The sequence below is a fragment of the Rhinopithecus bieti genome, unplaced genomic scaffold (assembly GCF_001698545.2).
Source record: "Rhinopithecus bieti isolate Rb0 unplaced genomic scaffold, ASM169854v2 scaffold_12653, whole genome shotgun sequence".
NCBI classification, from domain to species: Eukaryota; Metazoa; Chordata; class Mammalia; order Primates; family Cercopithecidae; genus Rhinopithecus; species Rhinopithecus bieti.
In genome coordinates, this window is record NW_016807437.1 from 2,444,091 (window position 1) to 2,463,692 (window position 19,602).

At 37.9% G+C, this 19,602-nt stretch overlaps 1 protein-coding gene across 1 annotated transcript in view; it reads left to right on the top strand.

Moving 5' to 3' along the window:
• Positions 1 to 11,574, top strand: part of MRE11 (MRE11 double strand break repair nuclease) — a 51,030-nt gene extending 39,456 nt beyond the window's left edge. Inside the window, 4 exon segments of the mRNA XM_017882019.1 lie at positions 2,924 to 2,986; positions 8,860 to 9,079; positions 10,404 to 10,487; positions 11,501 to 11,574. Of these exon segments, the coding sequence (XP_017737508.1) occupies positions 2,924 to 2,986; positions 8,860 to 9,079; positions 10,404 to 10,487; positions 11,501 to 11,529 (396 nt within the window). The 3' untranslated portion in view covers positions 11,530 to 11,574.
• Positions 11,575 to 19,602: the final 8,028 nt, after the last annotated feature.

Below are 19,602 nucleotides of genomic sequence, written 5' to 3' on the forward strand. Positions count from 1 at the left end.
GCTCACTGCAAGCTCCGCCTCCCGGGTTCACGCCATTCTCCTGCCTCAGCCTCCCGAGTAGCTGGGACTACAGGCGCCCGCCACCTCGCCCGGCTAGTTTTTTGTATTTTTTGGTAGAGACGGGGTTTCACCGTGTTAGCTAGGATGGTCTCGATCTCCTGACCTTGTGATTCGCCTGCCTCGGCCTCCCAAAGTGCTGGGATTACAGGCTTGAGCCACCGTGCCCAGCCAAGATCTTGAATTTCATCTAGAAAATTTCTGCTAAACAAGAAGCAGTGGAAGAAGTACAGGAAAAGCTATCTAGACTTGACTACATAGAAATTTTGAATGTTTGCATATCACATTGTCAAAAAACAAAATTAAAAGATACTGACATGAAAATATTTGTATGTGGGCAAAAAAAGGTTAATATTCTTAATGTAATATTAATGAGCTCTTAGAAATCTTAAAAATAAACATTTTGATAGAATAATGAACAAAGGACATGAGTAGGTGGTTCATAAAAGAAATATAAATGGCTAATAAGCATATGAAAATGGTGTTTAGCCTAGGATAATCAAAGAAACTGAAATACATCTTTTGTTTGTCAAGTTGGCAGCAATTTGAGAAAAATAGTATCTAGCACACTGCTGGTAGTAGTATTACTTTTGAATAGCTTTGCTGAAAAGCAGTTTGGCAGTGTATATTAAGAGTCTTAAGATTTACCCTTTAACTCAGCCTGGGAAATTTCCCTACGAAAATAGTGAGATAGAGATTTGTGTATGGAGTGATTCATCTCGTTGTTCATAGTGGGGAATAATTGGAAATGTTTTGGTACAATAAATGTTGGTGCATATACCATATAAAATTTTATGCAGCCCTTAAAAATGACATTTTGGAAGAACATGAAAAGCTATTTCTAATCTAATGTTAATTGGCAAAAGATTTTCAAAGATGAACTGCATAGTATAATCTCAATTATTTTTATTTTATATGTAATCATGTATGTTCATGTAAATAAAGAAAATATCCCAGATATATTATCAACAGTTATGTCAAGGTAGTTTTATTACAGGGGATCACTTTCTGTATTTCCCAGATTTTCCCTAAGCAGAAGAACAAAACAACATTAAAAAAAAAAAAAAACTCATTCCCTTATTTTAGTGCTTTTTGTTAACATGGTTCTCTTAAAGCCTTATGGTGTCAATGTGTAACTAATATTATTTAATACCAAGTACTTCCAGATGTAGGACAGGCAGTTCACACTCTAAAACCATTCACTCTATGACTCTGAATGTGTTGGGTTTGCTAATTTATAGCATAAATAGATTTCTCGGGTACATACCAGATATAAAACATGACCATCCCCACCTGGAGTGAGATCATGACTCCTAAGCAGCAAAGTCTGTGTGGGGTGTATGTGTGTGTGTGTGAGTCATGGTGACTCTGGACCAGACACCCATGTTCAAAATCAAAACCCTTATTAGCTGTGTACCCATCATTGAGTTATCTAAACCCACATATCCCTCAGTATCCTCATCTGAGGATAAAATGGTGATGGTAAGAGGCCCTTCTTCAAGGTTGTTGTAAGGATTAAAAGAATTAATCCATGTAAAATCCTTAGAATACTGTCGGATACATAGTGCCTGTTCAGTGTTTCCACTCTGACTCTCATTTCTCTTCTATGAATGGCTTAGCACCTTTGGTATGCTACGTATCACGTAGGCACTGTTACATGCTGTGTCATCTTTTAAAATGTTGTTATTCTTGTATTTTTCCTTTACTGAATCATAACGACCATGCTGTTATTTCTTTCAGCTTAAGAAACAAAACTCTCGATCCCATTTTCCTTCAGTTACTGCTCTCTGTTCCTCTTCTAGAGCAGAATCGCTTCAAAGAGGTTTCTGTATTTGCTGCCTCATTCTTCTCTCTCCATTTTCTGTTAAATCTATCCACTCAGGCTCTTGATCCCATCATTCTAGTGAAGCTGCGCTTGTCAGGATCACCAGTGACTGCCATTGCTAAATCCACTGTCAGTTTTCTATCTTACATCTCACTTGACCTTCTGTTGAAACTTGTTTTTTATTGGATTTCAGGATACCAGACTTTTGTTATCTTCCTGCCTCACTGGCTGCATATTTTCGGTGTCTTTTGTTGATTCCTCTCATTGCTCCAGTCTCTTACATTGGAGTCTTATTTGCTGTTCCCTCTCCCATATAATCAGTTGATTATAGATTCCGTGAGAGCAGGTTTTTGTCTGTTTTGTTAATAATTGTGTTCTCAGTTTCTGTGGTAGTATGTGGCACATTGAAGGTGCTCAGTAAATATGTGCTGAGTAGATTATTAAATAAATGGGCTTAAAGAATGTAAACATAGCTGTATAGTAAGAGCCTTGTGAGCAGGAACCATTAAAAAAGAAACTTGTAGTCTCCTTCTTGATACCAGGACCATGCTCAGCAAACCTTCACGAGTTGACTGTTGATAAAAATGGATCTTCAGGGGCCACCCACTTCAGATCCCATTTCACACAGCCTCCTGGATGTCTTGCAGCCAGGTGCATGAGAATGATTTGCAATGTAATAAATATTTCAAGCCTTGTCAAGGAGGTATTTTTGTTTTTAACTAGTTTACTGAAGTGTAACACCCATAGGGTATTAGAATTTTCCTTTACAGTCAGAAAGACTTTTCAGTGATGTGAAACATTTTGGCAGCAGATAATATAATTTTGCTTCTGGTCAATATGAGTTTTTTTTTTTTTTTTAACAGTACATTGTGCAATTTTAATGTTAATAATTGGAAAAATATGATTTATTTACTCTTTTGAGACAGGTTGTTAAATTTGCAAGTTTTATAACATAAAGCGTTTCTTAATTGTAGCCCCTTGTTTTATATTTACATAACTGGAATAGGCAACATGTTTGTGATTTACTCTGTTATGATCTAGGTACGTCGTTTCAGAGAAAGCAGACAAAAAAATACTAATGAAGAAGATGATGAAGTCCGTGAGGTAATTATTCTGCTGTAAATTCTTGTGTTTATATGTCACTTTCTTAAACTAGAATACCCAGTAGGTTTAATTAGAATAGTCAGTCCATAGGTCTGGTGGATAGGAGTGAGCTGGGGTTGGCTTAGGATGGCTGCCTTTGATTGATTTCGGTTCAGCCTACAAATATTCTGCTCTTTTTTTCCCTTTTGCTCTTGTCTAAAACCTGTTTAGCAAGTGTAGTGGCTCACACCTGTAGTCCTGGCTACTCAAGAGGCTAAGGTTAGAGGGGACTGCATGAGCCCAGGAGTTCAAGGCTGCAGTGAGCTATAATTGCACTACCGCACTCTAGCCTGGGCAACAGAGCGGCACCCTGTCTCTAAAATAAATTAATAAAAATGAATAAAACCTATTCAATTGTATGTGTGTGGGGATATATACAACAAAAGCCCCTATTACTCAAAATAATATCTATTCGTTAGCAGAAGATCTTATAGATAAAATCTTATCTTACTGAGCTGATATTATTTTGGGCATAAAAGAAACTTAAAGTGTTTTGGTTAGCAGTGTTAACCATGACTAAGCAAGCATGGGTAAATAGACAGTTTATATTATCTATTCTAAAATATTAAAATTAGCTTAAGCACCATCATAGCTGTCTTCTCAGTCTCATTGCAGGTTTGAAACTACAAGTTAGCAATCATTAACTTAAATTTGGGGCCTCTACCTAGTACTTGTTGAATTTATGATTGAAATGTATTTTCTTACTTTCTGATTGCCCTTCGTGTTTTGCAATTGCTGTCTAGTATTTAAAAGTTATCTTATAAATGATGTACTGTTAGTTTTGTCTTGATTGCTTTCATTCAGCAAACATTTTGTATAGTCCCTGTTATGAGTTAGATATTCTGCTTTATAATAGGACTGTACATATAAAAAAGCTATGGTCTGTATCCACAAGATTTTCTCATTTTAGTAGATAAGAGACATTTGTGTAAAGAAGATATTTGTTGAATTACTTTTCTTAGGTGCCCATTTTATAAATGAGGATTCAGACCAGACTCAAGGTCATAGAGTGGGGCTAGAATTTGAACATATTTCTGACTCCAAGTGTAGACTTTTCTATCATCCTGTGTCCTATCAGAATTTTAGATTATTATAATATTAATTTGGTGCATTGCAAATGGATGGTTTTCTAAAAATGAAAAACTTCTAAAACTGTCATGCAACACGTCAGAATCACTGTTGAAGTATGCATAGTTGCAACCACTGTATCTTTTACAGGTTGTTTCTTGGAAGCTAAGGAAAAGAAGCTGTAGATTAGAAATGCCTTAACATGTTTATTATATTTGTATTCATCTTATAAGGTGCACTTAAAATAGAAATAGTTTGCCAAATCGCAAGAATAATGCTAGGAAGAAATGATTCCTGGTTCTTAAATATCCAGCTTAAATTTGATTAACCCTTTCAATTTAACAGGGTACAGAAATATTTCATTACGTTTGAATGAGCTCTTCATGTTTGAAGCCACAAACCTCAATTTTTCATTAAGATTTTAAAAGAGTAAGAGTGAACGTCTTATACAAGGAAGGTAGGAGAGGCTGTGGCAAATTTCAAATGGGAGTTTTACAGAAGAAGTAACATATGAATTCAGACATTCAGCTTTATTTTAAGACTAAAATATAATCGGGGCTTCCTAGGTAATTTTTCAGCAGACCATAGGATATTATATGTTTTTTTCATTTTCAGCAGACTATTTAGAACTTAGGTAATGGAGTCTGACACTCTGCCAAGCTGTAATTCACAGCTTTGCAGAATCATTTGGCTTAGAATATGAATCCTAGCACCATGCTTAAATTACTTACACTGACAAACAAGACTATTAGCTCTCCTATTTGGAGAAAAAAACATTATGCTTTAAAGTCTTTTAGGCTGGGCATTGTGACTCAACTGTAACTTCAGCACTTTGGGAGGCCGAGGCAGGTGGATCTCTTGAGCTCAAGAGTTTGAGACCAGCCTGGGCAACATGTGAGCCTCTACACCTGTAGGGCTAGGATTAGAGATGTGAGCCTCTACGCCCGTCCCTCTTATTTCTAATGATGTGTATTTGTGTTTTCTTACTTTCTTTAAAGGTTTGTGATTTTTATTAATATTATTGTTTTGTCCTGAAGGACCAGTGCTTATATTTATTCATTCTAATGTGTTTTTGTTTAAAATCTATTAGTATGTGGTTTTATCGTCATTCTAATACTTGGATAGGCTTTGTTTTGTTTCTCCTCACTTTTTGAGTACAGAATTAACTTATTTACATTCATTCTTACTTAGCAGGCTATAGCTTTCTTATAAGCATTGCTTTAGCTCTCTCATATGTTGTGATGTGCAATATTCTTGTTATTTTCTAGATGTTATTTTCTAGATGTTCTGCAACTTTCATTTTGTTTTATAGTTTTGACTGGTTTGTTTTCAGGAGGCAGGTTTTTACTTTATTATTATTAATTTTTTATTGCAGGATGATTAGACAGTGTGATAAATTTATTTCTCCTCTCAATAATGTATTGAGATTTTTCTTTGCACCCTGTTATATATCAGCTAAAAAGTTTCATGGGGTCTTGAAGTATATTATTAATTTTCAGTGTATAGAATTCAACATTTATCAATTAAATCTATCTTATTAATTATGTGATTTAGGTCATCTTTTTTCTCTTAAGTCTGCTTTCTAAAAACATACAGCTGGTTCCTGTTATTTGTGGTAGTTACGTTGTGTAAAGTCACTTCCAGCACAGAATTAGTGAATAGTGAATCATTGCTCCTAGGGGAAATACAAAATTAGGTTTCTGTGAGCCACTGGTAATGTTTTCATCAGCTGATCAATACATGATCTTTTTAATGTGTTTCTGTTTAAAGATACTGTATTTAATGTATGATTCATTAGCATCGAACTCATAGCCAGTAGCACTTTGACTTATACTTGAAGTTTGTCTAATGTACATTTTTTCCTCCAAAAGTCATATTGCAGCCTTTTTGCATGTAGGAATGAACACTAAATATGTTGTGGGGAGGTCATTTTAAACACCATGTTACCAAAGCAAAAGTACGAAAATGCAAAAAATGCAATAATGTGCCACATACAACATTTTGGTCAATGTCAGACTGCATATCCAGTGGTGGTCCCATGAGATTATAATACCATATTTTTACTATATCTTTTCTTTTAAGATATGCTTAGATACACAAATACATAGCTATGGTGTTATAATTGCCTGCAGTATTCAGTACAGTAACATGTTGTACAGGTTTGTAGCCAAGGAGCAATAGGCTATCTCCTATAGTCTAGGTTTGTAGTAGACTATACCATTTAGCTTTGTGTAAGTACACACTATGATGTTTGCACGATGATGAAATCACCTGATGACACATTTCTCATGAGGCATCCATCATTAAGCAATGCATGACTGACTGTCACAGAAAGAACCCTTATTTAAAGTGCACAAGTGGAAACAAGAAGGCAGAGTGGCTCATTGTTCAACCTCAGCTGGGAATGTGTTTTTCAAGCAATTCAAAATATTTACTGCTCTGTGCATCTCCACAAATGATGCCAAAAGTATCGTGAGTATTGATTTTAAGGTTACAGATAAATTTTGGCAAGTAAGTGAATTTGCAAATACAGAATTAATGAATAATGAGGATTAACTGTATTTTATGTGGGACAGGAAAGATGAATTGAAATCACTGTTGTTTCTTGTATTTTTTGTTGTATTTCCTAAAGTGTTTTCTTTTTGCCTTGTAATGCCATATTGAACCCTGCATGTAGTGGGTTAGCTGTGATTTCACCTCAACTGAGATCATCTCATCGTGAAGTTGCCACTTCACTCCCACTTTACGCTGCCTGCCTTGTTCACATCTCCTCATTTAGCCCTGGGTCTCCTTAATTCATGGTATCACAGAGCTTAGAAATGTTCTGGTCAACTATTCTTAGACCCAGAACTGCCATTCCAAGCATGAGGGACTGCTGTCATGTCCTCTTGGGATTTATACATCAGTTTTGGAGAGCTCTACAATACCTGAAACTCTTCTCACCTTTCTCCCTTAGCCAGGTCAAATATTTGTCATATTCATTAACTCCTCTTTATAGAAGAGTTTGTGTGTTTGGGGGTTGGAATTATTTTCTCATTTTATGGAAATTGTATTTTGTTTTTGTTCTCTTATTACCTTTTGATTGGTTTAAGGGAAGATCAAGGCAAATTTGCTTTTATTTATATTTTATTTTATTTTTTGGAGACAGTCTCACTCTGTCGCGAGGCTGGAGTGCAGTGGCGCCATCTCGGCTCACTGCAACCTCTGCCTCCTGGGTTCAGGCAATTCTCCTGCCTCAGCCTCCCAAGTAGCTGGGACTATAGGGCATGTGCCACCACGCCCAGCTAATTTTTGTAATTTTAGTAGAGACAGGGTTTCACCATGTTGGCCAGGATGGTCTCAATCCCTTGAACTCATGATCCGCCCACCTCGGCCTCCCAAAGTGCTGGGATTACAGGCTTAAGCCACCGCGGCCCCCTATTCTATCTTAAATCTCTATTCATTTTAGAGTTAGAATATTTGGTTAAATCTCAAACTTGTCTTTTCTAAATGGATTCTTATCAAATTAAGAATGCGTGGCATGTTCTTGGTCCTGAGGTATTTATTTCTTCTTAGGCTTTCAATTGATATATTCTCCTTAATTCTTCCGTTTCGTTGTTTTTTTTTTTTTCCAGACAAGGTCTCACTCTGTCACCTAGGCTGAAGTGCAGTGGTGCAATCTCAGCTCACTGCAACAACTCCCCTCCCCGCTGTTTCCCCCAGGCTTGTGCAATCCTCCCACCTCAGCCTCTCAATTAGCTGGGACTACAGGCGCATGCCGTCACACCTGGCTAATTTTTTTGTTTGTTTGTTTGTTTTTGTATTTTTTCTAGAGACAGGGTCTTGCCATGTTGCCCAGTCTGGTCCCTAACTCCCGATCTCAAGCAATCCACCCACCTAGGCCTCCCAAAGTGCTGGGATTACAAGGTGTAAGCCACCGCACCCAGCCCTTAATTCTCTTTACCATATATTTGTGAGAGATTGTTGCTCATGTTTTTTCTGATTATAAAACTAATTTTTTAGAAAAAGCGTAATATAGAAAATATGTAATATTCAAGAACAAAAAACAAAAGCACCCTAAAATTTTACTGCCCAGCAATAACAGCTATTTTTTGTAAGTTTTTTTCTTTTTATTTCCTAGGAGCCGATTCTAAAAAGTAGCTCAAATGATGACAGTCTGTTACTGTCAAATATGGTATTGAATTAGGGATGATTGCCAGTATTCCTTCTAGTTCTGAAAATTTTGATTCTGTGAAATTTTGTTTTTCTTGGTAAATCTTTTCAAAGGGTCTCATGGGTAGTATGGTAGATTGATCTGACAGGATAATAAGTATTAAATTTGATTGGTGGGGATGTTCTCCTTTACACATATATAAGTATTTTTTATTTTATTTTATTTTGTGACAGGGTCTCTCTTTGTCACCCAAGCTGGAGTGCAGTGGGGTGATCATAGCTCACTGCAGCCTCTATCTCCTAGGCTCAAGTGATCCTCTTGCCTCAGCCTCCTGTGTAGCTGGGACTACAGGTGTGCACCACCATGCCTGACTAATTTTTTTTTTGTAGAGACGGGGTTTTGCCGTGTTGCCTAGGCTTGTCTCGAACTCTTGGGTGCAAGCAGTCCTCCCGCCTCGGCCTCCCAAAGTGCTGAGATTACAGGCATGAGCAACTGTCAGCCTCCTTTATGTTTTTATAGTATGATTACTTCATGTCAATGCCTAAATTAATGATTTTTAGGATGATACATTATCTCCTTGTGTGTGCTTTCTCCTTCTTCTCCAAACCCTTAGGCTATGACCAGGGCCAGAGCGCTCAGATCTCAGTCAGAGGAGTCTGCTTCTGCCTTTAGTGCTGATGACCTTATGAGTATAGATTTAGCAGAACAGATGGCTAATGACTCTGATGATAGCATCTCAGCAGCAACCAACAAAGGAAGAGGCCGAGGAAGAGGTCGAAGAGGCGGAAGAGGGCAGAATTCAGCATCAAGAGGAGGGTCTCAAAGAGGAAGAGGTAAGCGCTGAGTTCAGTCCTGTGCACATTCACACTTGGCAGTTGAGTGGAAAATACAGAATTAGATCTCGTCAGAGTTGAATTATAAGTTTTTATGTCTAAAACATGGTTCTTTAAAAAATCTATTTTTATAATACATAAAGACAGTCTTTCAGGCAGTTCTGACACGTGTCTTTTACTTAAATAAATTTTGAATGGCCACATGCACTTAGGGTTTTAATTGTTCTTAGCACATACCTTATAAAAGCTTCACTGTGTCACATAGTACCTTTTGGGTACATTTAATGTCATATGTATTCTCACATGTACAAAGTAATAGGCAAATATGAGTTGTTAAAGAAAATAGTTAGCTAAAAGCCTTTGGCAACAGGAGGAAAACTCCAGATCATACAATTATTATTTTTGTTACTGTCATAAGATACAAATACCCACATGCTTATCAAGTAGTCTTTATAATAAAGTCGATTTAAGAAGGAAAACTGCCCTCAATTTGATTTCTAAAAGTAGTCATTAACATTGTCATCATTGTATTTACTGTGAGACTATTGTCATTAAATAGTTCATGCCAATAGAAATTGGTCATTCAGTGACTTTCTCACACATTATGTCAATTCATCTCTAAAGATTTTTTAAAATTCTTTTATTAAATATACATCCATAGGAATTTTAAGCTGGTGAAATGAATATTAATTTGGTTTAAAATCTCCAGGGAGAGAAATCCTCATCTTTTAATGATGATTATTTTCACTGTTTCATATTTACAAAATTTTCCTTAAAATTTTATTTTGTTTTTTAATTTTTTTTGAGATGGAGTCTTGTCTTTGCTCTGTTGCCCAGGCTGGAGTGCAGTGGTGCGATTTCAGCTCACTGCAACTTCTGCCTCCCAGGTTCAAGCAATTCTCCTGGCTCAGCCTCCCAGGTAGCTGGGATTACAGGGACCCATCATCACACCCGGTTAATTTTTGTATTTTTAGTAGAGATGGGATTTCACCATGCTGGCCAGGTTGGTCTTGAACTCCTGACCTCAAGTGATCCTCCCGCCTCTGCCTCTCAAAGTGCTAGGATTACAGGCATGAGCTACCACGCCTGGCCTATTTCCTTACATTTTAATTGGATAAATTAAATTGAATAAACTAAAGTGTGGCCTAAAAGAATAGTCTCTGAAAATTGGTCAGACTCTAGATGTTTGTTCTTATATATATGTCTAGCTTTTTACAGACAAACTATTTGACATAGGTTTATTTGGCTTTCATTTTTTGGTGTTGTATGAAATAAACCTTAGCTGCTGATAGGCTTGTACATTGACTGTTCATTTTTCTAACAGCAGACACTGGTCTGGAGACTTCTACGCGTAGCAGGAACTCAAAGACTGCTGTGTCAGCATCTAGAAATATGTCTATTATAGATGGTGAGTATAGACTGCAAGTGATTATTTATAAATTCCAACATTAGGAAGACCAAGGTAATCACCATTAGTGGCCCTTATTTGTGTTGCCATCATTGGAAAGTTAAAAGGGCAATTAGGATCACAGGATAAATTATTTTTTAAAAGATGTTTGCTATGCATTAGAGTTACTGAAGAGGGTAAGCTTTTAAAATTATGTTTTATAGGCCAGGCACGGTGGCTCACACCTGTAATCCCTACACTTTGGGAGGCCGAGGCAGGCAGATCACAAGGTCAGGAGATCGAGACCAGCCATGCCAACATGGTGAAACCCTGTCTACTGAAAATACAAAAATCAGCTGGGCATGGTGGTGCATGCCTGTAGTCCCAGCTACTCAGGCGGCCGAGGCAGGAGAATCGCTTGAACCCAGGAGGTGGAGGTTGCAGTGAGCCAAGATTGTGCCACTGCACTCCAGCCTGGTGACAAAGTGAGACTCCGTCTCAAAAAAAAAAAAAAAAAGAAAAAACAAAACAAAAAAATTAGGTTTTATAATTTCTTACTTTCAGACAAATGTTGTTTCTGTTTGACAGAGAGATCCTGGAAAGAGGAAAGTGAAGTAGTTGGTCACTATATGGACAGTGGTCGAAAGAAAGAGGAACTGTCTCTACTGTTTCCTTGCTTCCCCCATGCTGCCCTGTCAGTCTCTGCTTTCCATGTAGAGAAGTCATGTGACCTATATTTAAGAGAAATTATGGCTAGGCCCTTGGAATTAATTTCTGTATATCCTATGGTCTAAAATCCTCAAGGGGATCTGTTTAACTGTTTTAATATTGGAGATTATGAAATCAGCCTAAAATGTTAGTCATATTTACAAAAGTATGCGTTAAGATAGGTGGTGATACTTTTTTCTACCTAGCATTTAGAATATATTCATATGTATATTATTTATGTTAGTTATTTGAGGTTGTTTCACTTTTATAATGTTTATAAATATTAATTTGTTAAATATTGTAATTATTTATAATCTTATAACTAGGATTAATTGTTGACAAACTGGGGAGCTGAACTAATTCTTAGAAGATGAAGTTTATCAAGGGCAGTATAAACTGCATTTATGTCCAAAAAGACAGCTGCACAGATAGAGCTGTGAGAGGTATGTGAGATTAACAGCAACCCAGGTGAAAAAGACTTAGGTCAGTAAGAGTTATGCAGGCAGACCCAACTGTCCAAATCTATTGATGTCTTAAACAGTATTTAATGAGTCTTGCAGGGGTGTCCAAGGGAGAGAATACAGTCGTGGGTTCTTAGTTTCTCTTTCTGGTTGGGCCAGTAAAGCCCTTTTCTCCTCCCTCTTTTCCTCGTATCACTAGCGACAGAAACTAAAAACTATGGCTTTAGGCTGCTAAAAGCCTAAAACAAAAGAAAACGGAACAAAAACAACAACAAAATGCGGTGGGTTGGACAAGCTTGCACAGCAAGGAAGTTCTCCGTATGTACTAAATTGGACATAACTTGCCAAGAATACTGTACTCCTCTTTGGAATTATATTTCAAAGAGACTGTCAACTATATATGATCATTCAGAAGACATACCAAATAATATAAAAAATGGTTGGCCAGGCGCAGTGGCTCATGCCTGTAATCCTACCACTTTGGGAGGCCGAGGCGGGCGGATTGCCTGAGCTCAGGAGTTCGAAACCATCCTGGGCAACAAGGTAAAACCCTGTCCCCTACTAAAAATACAAAAAATTATCTGGGCATGGCAGCGTGTACCTGTAGTCCCAGCTACTTGGGAAGCTAAGGCAGGAGAATACTTGAACCAGGGAGGCGAAGGTTGCAGTGAACTGAGATCATGCCACTGCACTGGGTGACAGAGCATCTCCAAAAAAAAAAAAAAAAAAGGTTGAAGGAACTTAGGATATCTAACCTGGGAAAGATTCAGATCTTTATGTAGATAATGTTCTATCATATAAAATGTGGAATGAATAGATTTGATTTTAGTCCCAAAGGCAATGCTTTTTAATCGATTTTGGCTTATGGATTCTCTAAAAATCTGATGAAAGCTATGTCTTCTCTCCTTAAATAAGTACTCACGTGCAGTTGCACCCAATTTCAAAGGGTTCAGCCACTCCCATGAAGTGCATTCGTGTTCTCCAGCTTAAGAACTTCTGGCCCAATGGGGATGGATGGGTATAGCTAGACACATACTGATTTAAGTTTCTCATAGAATGGACCTAGAAGATTTAAGAACAACTGTGTTCCCCTGTTTTATGTGTGCGGGAACTAAGCCAAGCAGTTTTGCCCTGAGTTGATAAAACCACTAATAGTAGCAATAATAGCTAATATTTATGAAACTGCATGCCTCTTAACAGGTCTATGGAGCAGGTACTTACTATATTATTTATGTTTTACAGAAAAGGAAACTAAGGCTTTCAAAGATAGGTAGCTTACCCTAGATCTCATAACTTGTCAGTACCAGATCTGAGAATGATCTCACATTCTCTGGACTCCACAACCAGTAGCTGACCACTGTACTAATTTCCAGAACAAGGTAAGATTAGAGACCTAGCTGCTGGTTCTCCATAGAGGAATTTTTGCATTATACATAATAACCTATGTAATTAATACAAACATGGACTAATTTGCCTTGGAAGTAAGTATCACTCCATTAAAGAAATTTTCAACATTTATCAAATGACAGCTGACATTGAAGAAAAGATATAAAATCAGGTTGATTAAATGACTCAAACCTTACAAAAAAATTCCATTGCTATATTTTTACCCAGTATTATTTAGTACTTCAGAAGAGCCAGCTAAGATCCTTAGCTTTTTGCTTCACAAGCATGTTGTCTTTATTGCCATTTAGGAAATGGTGTCTAGAAAGATGCTGTTCCATTCTTGGTAGGTTTAATATAAAAGCAGAGAGGAAAAAAGAAAGAAAGAAAAGGCAGCCTGGAAAATTGTAAAGGATTCATGCTGAGTTCAACCTTGCATTCAACAAATGATAGCTTTGTGACTTGAGACAAGTCAGTCACTCTCCTAGTTTGTTTAGATATGATTGGGAATAATAATCTCTATTGTATTGGGTTATTCTGAAGATTAAATGATCAAAAAGCCTGGCATGTAGTAGGCATTTATCAAGTGTTATTAATATTAAAAATGAGAAAACAGGAACATAGAAAAAGAGTGAATAAAATAATGAACACTTCCATGTTAAACCACCAAAATTGGTTAGCATGCAATCGACAGTCATAGATGTGGATTATCCACCTTTACCTTAGCCCAAATCGCCTTTTTTTGTCCTGTCTTGTTTTTGTGTTTTCTGCCCTGTGGAATCCAGGGTCCTGGCTTGTTTTATGTGACGCTTTCCTTGACTCCAGTGGGTAGAATTCATCACTTAAAGTGAGTCTTTGGCCGGGCGCTGTGGCTCAAGCCTGTAATCCCAGCACTTTGGGAGGCCGAGACGGGCGGATCACGAGGTCAGGAGATCGAGACCATCCTGGCTAACATGGTGAAACCCCGTTTCTACTAAAAAATACAAAAAAAAAACTAGCCGGGCGAGGTGGTGGGCGCCTGTAATCCCAGCTACTCGGGAGGCTGAGGCAGGAGAATGGCGTAAACCCGGGAGGCAGAGCTTGCAGTGAGCTGAGATCCGGCCATTGCACTCCAGCCTGGGCGACAGAGCAAGACTTCGTCTCAAAATAAATAAATAAATAAATAAAGTGAGTCTTTGAGTTTCCATTGTAATTAAGAAATCAGTTATTAGTTAAGCTTGTTGGTTTTTGTTTTTTAAAAAAAAAATCTGTTTTTCCCTCAGCTTGCTGTTTTGGTGTTCTGCAGTATCACTGTGATCAATCTAAAGACAGTATTCTTGTTTATCCTGCTTAGGATTTACTGGGCTTCATGAATCTCTGAACTGGTATTTCTAGAAAATCCTTAGCTATTATTCCTTCAGGTATTACCTCTATGCTATTCTTATTCTCCTTCCTTCTGAGTCTTCAGTTAAATATAAGACCTTTTTATTCTGTCCTCACATGACTCTTGTATTTTCTGTTTTCTCTTTCTGTACTACGTTCTGAGTAATTATTTTTGATCACTTTGTGTGTGTGTGTGTGTGTGTTTTTTTTTTTTTTTTTGGAGACAGAGTCTCTCTCTGTCGCCTAGGCTGGAGTGCAGTGGCATCATCTTGGCTCACTGCAACCTCTGCCTCCTGGGTTTGACCCTCCTGGGTCAAACAATTTTCCTGCCTTAGCCTGCTGAGTTGCTGGAATTACAGATGTGCACCCAGCCTATTTGGTTCTTTTAAAATATGCTCTGTCACCGCGGGGTACATGGCTCACGCCTGTAAACCCAGCACTTTGGGAACCCGAGGCGGGCGGATCACAAGGTCAGAAGATCAAGACCATCCTGTCTAACACAGTGAAACCTCGTCTCTACTAAAAATACAAAAAAAAAATTAGCTGGGTGTGGTGGTGAGTGCCTGTAGTCCCACCTACTCGGGAGGCTGAGGCAGGAGAATGGCGTGAACCTGGGCGGCAGATCTTGCAGTGAGCTGAGATCGCGCCACTGCACTCCAGCCTGGACTACAGTGAGACTCTGTCTCAAAAAAAAAGAAAAAAAAAATCTAAAAGTTCTATACATCATTGTCAGCTGGCCTCATGTCATGTTAGCTTTAATTAAAATATGCTTTGTTACTTTTAATACTTTTTAGAAGTTTTCTGAAGATATTTTAGGCCTATTTTAATTTTCATGTGTACAGAGTAAGGATTGTTTTTGTTATTTTGTATCTAATAACCTAGTGTCTGAATGTCTTTGGCCTCTTTCTGTTGTCTGTTTCTGTTGATTCTCGTTTATGGTGACTTACTTCCTTTCATGCTTTGTTATTTACTGTCCCTAGAAAATTATCAGCAGGAATAATTTGAGACCTTGGATGAAGCCATCTTCATCCAGAGAAGATTCATGTTTGTTTCTCTAGGTTTGTAGGGCACCACAGGTCTTAGACCACTTTAAGCTAATTTGAGGGTTTCTTGGACCAATCAGGTGATACATGCTTGTAACTAAAATGCAGGTTCAGTCACCTGCTGCTTGCAAAGTCCAATTAACAAAAGCAAGGTGTAGTATAAAGAGACTTTTTATTCCAAAGGTAACTTAGGGGTTGGAATACAGGCTTCCTACCTTAAGGGTACTGCTTCCCCTTTGCAGCAGAAAGTGGAGGCTTTTAAAGGGGGCCTATCAGGAATGGCATGCAGGGGAGGAAGCGAGCAAGTAGGGGGTCTGCGTGCTAGTTTTATCTACCAGGCAGTTGAATTGGCATCTTCATGGGAAGAAATAGGCTATAAAGGTGGCTGAAAACTCTTTAGGTTGGAGAGAGTTTCATAGCAGGACTTTGGGTTGTAAATTGACTGGTATCTCTAGAGGCAGCCCCCTGGTGGGTGACAGTTTGACTCTGGGGCTTCCAAGCACATAGTTAGATGAACTCCCCCTTTAGGGAGTGTCTGATGAAGAGGGAGTAATAGACTATAATTGCATTTCTAAAGAACTCAGTAGAAAGTGGGGGAAAGGAGAAAAGAGAAGAGAGAGAAAAAAATAAACTATCTCTTAGAAAAATGGGGTATTCAGTTACATGCTTATGAAATCCTGTTTACCTCTGCTTCTCTCTTTAACCATTGGGACTCCACCTTAGGAAGGGAAATGCATCAGGGTTTTCACTCTGGGCAGTCTGTGGGCTATGGTAGCCCCCTCTCTTTTTCTTCAGGATTCTCAAAACCTGTGTTAACATTTTCCCAATAGAAAAGGGAACTCAGGGAAAGGACTCTACTTACCTCTCTGAGTTCTAGCTTTTCTTCAGTTTTGGCCTGGTAATTCCTTGCTATGTGATCAGCTCTTCAATGCCATTGAGAATTTTTTTTTTTTTTTTTAATGTTTGAGGTACTAATTTGGATTGTTGTCAGCAGAAGTGAGTTTGAAGACAATGAGAGATCATGTTGTCTGAATAACCTAGCCTGCAATGACTGTTACCCATTGACAACATAGAATAAAGCTTCTATTTGTGTAGAGAGGCTGGAGACCAGTTATGGTGCCCTGAAAGTTTTACAGATTGCCTTGACTAATTTTTTTAAGGAAACAGTATTCATCCATGAAAAGAGGCTATGTAAATAAACTAAATACGAAACGTCAGATTTCCTGAATTATGTTGTAGGCAAAAATCTTATTATGGTACCTTTTGCAGCAGAGCATGATGGTTAAGAATGCAGGCTCTGAAGTAAGGCCCCTTGGGTCAGCCATAGCCAGCTCCTTACTGCTGGCTCAGTACCCTTGTACTGTAAGTGCTGTGACAAAGGGGTCTACATCGTTCCTGCTCATCACTGTATCCACTGTGCTTGGCACATAACATAGTAGATGCTTGTTAAATACTTGACAATGACTGAGTAAAAACTACTTAGAGATTGTGTAGCATAAGGGTTAAGACCATGGTTCTAAAGTCAGGAAGATCTTGATTTGGATCCTGACTTCTCAGTTTTACTATGTCCTCCAGCAAATATGTTAAGTTTTTCATCTTTAGGAGTGAGTGTTCTCATCTGTAGGATGGGACAATGATTGTGTCTACCTCATTGCGTTATTTTGAGGATTAATGAGAACATGTATGTGAAGTACCAGGCAGTGTCTATGCATATTAAGCCCTCAGTAAGTGCAAACTGGTGTTATTCTACAAGCATCAGATCCCTTAGCTATAAAATTGACAATGTTATACTGACTTCAGAGTAATTATATTAAATGAGCTTAAGTGTTTACAATACTGATCACAGCACCTGGCAAAAATGTGATAGATGATAGCTGCTATTAGTATTAGTGGTAGTGTTTTGCAATAAGGTTATAAAGATGAATATTATGTGAATCATTGGTCTAAATTTGTCTTTTATCTAATTGATTTGATGTAATGGTTTTGCTAACTTAACTGATTACCTCCAGTACTATGCCTTTTTTTGAAAAATGAACTGATTTTTTAAGTATAAATTTGTAAAACATTTTTTATCAGGTTGGATTTGGTGTTTTTTTTTTTTTTTAAGCCTCTGACAGAATACCTGTGGAGTAGTAACTATACTTGTCATCACTTTGGAACAGAAGCAACAAATTCAGACTGTAACTTCTAGATCCCTGTTTTAAATGGAGGAGTGAAGAGATAAATAAAGGTCAAATTCTCTTATAACAAGGTCCATGGAGTATGGAAATTTATGTGCTGCAATTTTATTGGAAAAGATAGAAATTACACTTACAGCCACAGGAGTTGTAAATAAGGGGTGACAGCCCAGATTTTTCCATTGAAGTTAGTCATCAGAGGATAGTGACTAAGTGAATAAAAGTACCTCTGAAGCCACTGCCTTTACATTTCATTTATACCACTGTGGGTACCACTGCTGCTACTATGTTTGCTACCACAAATAGCTATGTGTATTTGAATGCTTTCTATCTGCTAGACACTTCTTACCCTCTCAGCAGTTTTCTGCATGAAGTATTAACATTGTTTTACAGGTGAGGAAATTGAGTCTTAAAGAAGCCAAGGAGATTGGCCATAGTTGAGCTAGTAAGTCAAAATGAGTTTAACTCCAAAACCAGAGCTTTTAACCACCACACTGTATTGTCTTCCTAACAGAACATAGTGCTTAGTTTTCTGATAAAATTATTTCACAAACATTCACTCATCTTTTGCCTTCCACTGGGATAAAAAGAAATGTATCTTGTTTTCTAGGATCTCAGAGTTAGAGGAGTCACTGAATAAATATTGAACAGAAATATTCTTTGAAATCATCATGATCTCTGGCCTTTTTATTCAGTCGCTCTGTCTAGCCTTTTGAGTAGAGTAGGATGTGAAACCAGTAACTGAGTAAAGCAGATAAGAATACTGTTTCTGCCTCTCATTTCTCCTCTTAGATATTACAAGTTTGGAGATAGAACCTAGAATAGGAAACATGTACAAACACAATAAATTTAGGTTAGATAGAAAGATTCGTTAGTTTTCTGACTAGGAGAATTTTGGACTTTGCAGGATTTTTTGAGTATTTCTTTGTTTTTCTGTGCCCTATAGTTTGTGAATTATCTTGGGGAAGATATTTTTAATATCAGCAAACTGGTAAGGCATAGGAGAAAATAAACCTAAATTAGATGTTTGAAATTTATTATAGGTTTTGTTTTGTTTGTTTTGTGAGACAGAGTTTCGCCTTGTGCCCCAGCTGACACAGTGGCACGAATCTCGGCTCACTGCAACCTCTGCCTCCTGGGTTCAACGATTCCGCTCAGCCATCCCCAGCAGCTGGAATACAGGCACTCCACCACGCCTGGCAATTTTTATATATATTTTAGGAGAGTGGGGTTCACCATGTTTTGCCAAGCTACGTCTTGAACTCGCTGACCTCAAAGGATCCACCCACCCGCCTCCCAAACGCTGGATACAGCAGAGCCACTGGCCTGGCCTTATTGTAGTTTTGATGTCAAGGAAAAAGGAAGGAAAGATTAAAGAGCTGCTCAAACTTCAAGTATCTTAACCAAGTTTAAAAGGAAAAAGGTATGATACAAAGAATTTGTATCATAGAATAAAGTATATGCTGTTCTTAAATTCCTCCTCTGACTATATTCTTAGATACTTAATATGTTACTAAGTTAGGGAAAATGAAACTACTGGAACCCGATGGCTCCTAAGTACAACAGGGATAAAGGTAGCATCAACAACAAAGAAGGATTAGAGCTTTCCTTCTAAATATCTATAGTTCATTTGGTTAGTGATTAGATTACTTCAGTAGTTTTCTATGAAATATTTTTAGTGTGTGCTATTATAAACACTACAGTATTCAAATAGCTGGAAATAACGAGAGCTTGACAGGTGAGCATGAATATGTAGACTTAAAATCTGTTCTTTCCCTTTAGATTAAAAAAGATCAAATAGTTTTATATTAGGCAGCATGCAGTTTTTTCAGATAGGACTCAGAAAGTCTTTTTTTGTTTTTTTTTGTTTGGGGAGGCTGAGTCTCGGCTACTGTCACCCGACTGTAGTGCAGTGGCGGATCCAGCTCACGCAAGCTCCGCCTCCGGGTTTATGCCATTCTACATGCCTCAGCCTCCCGAGTAGCGGGGACTACAGGCACCC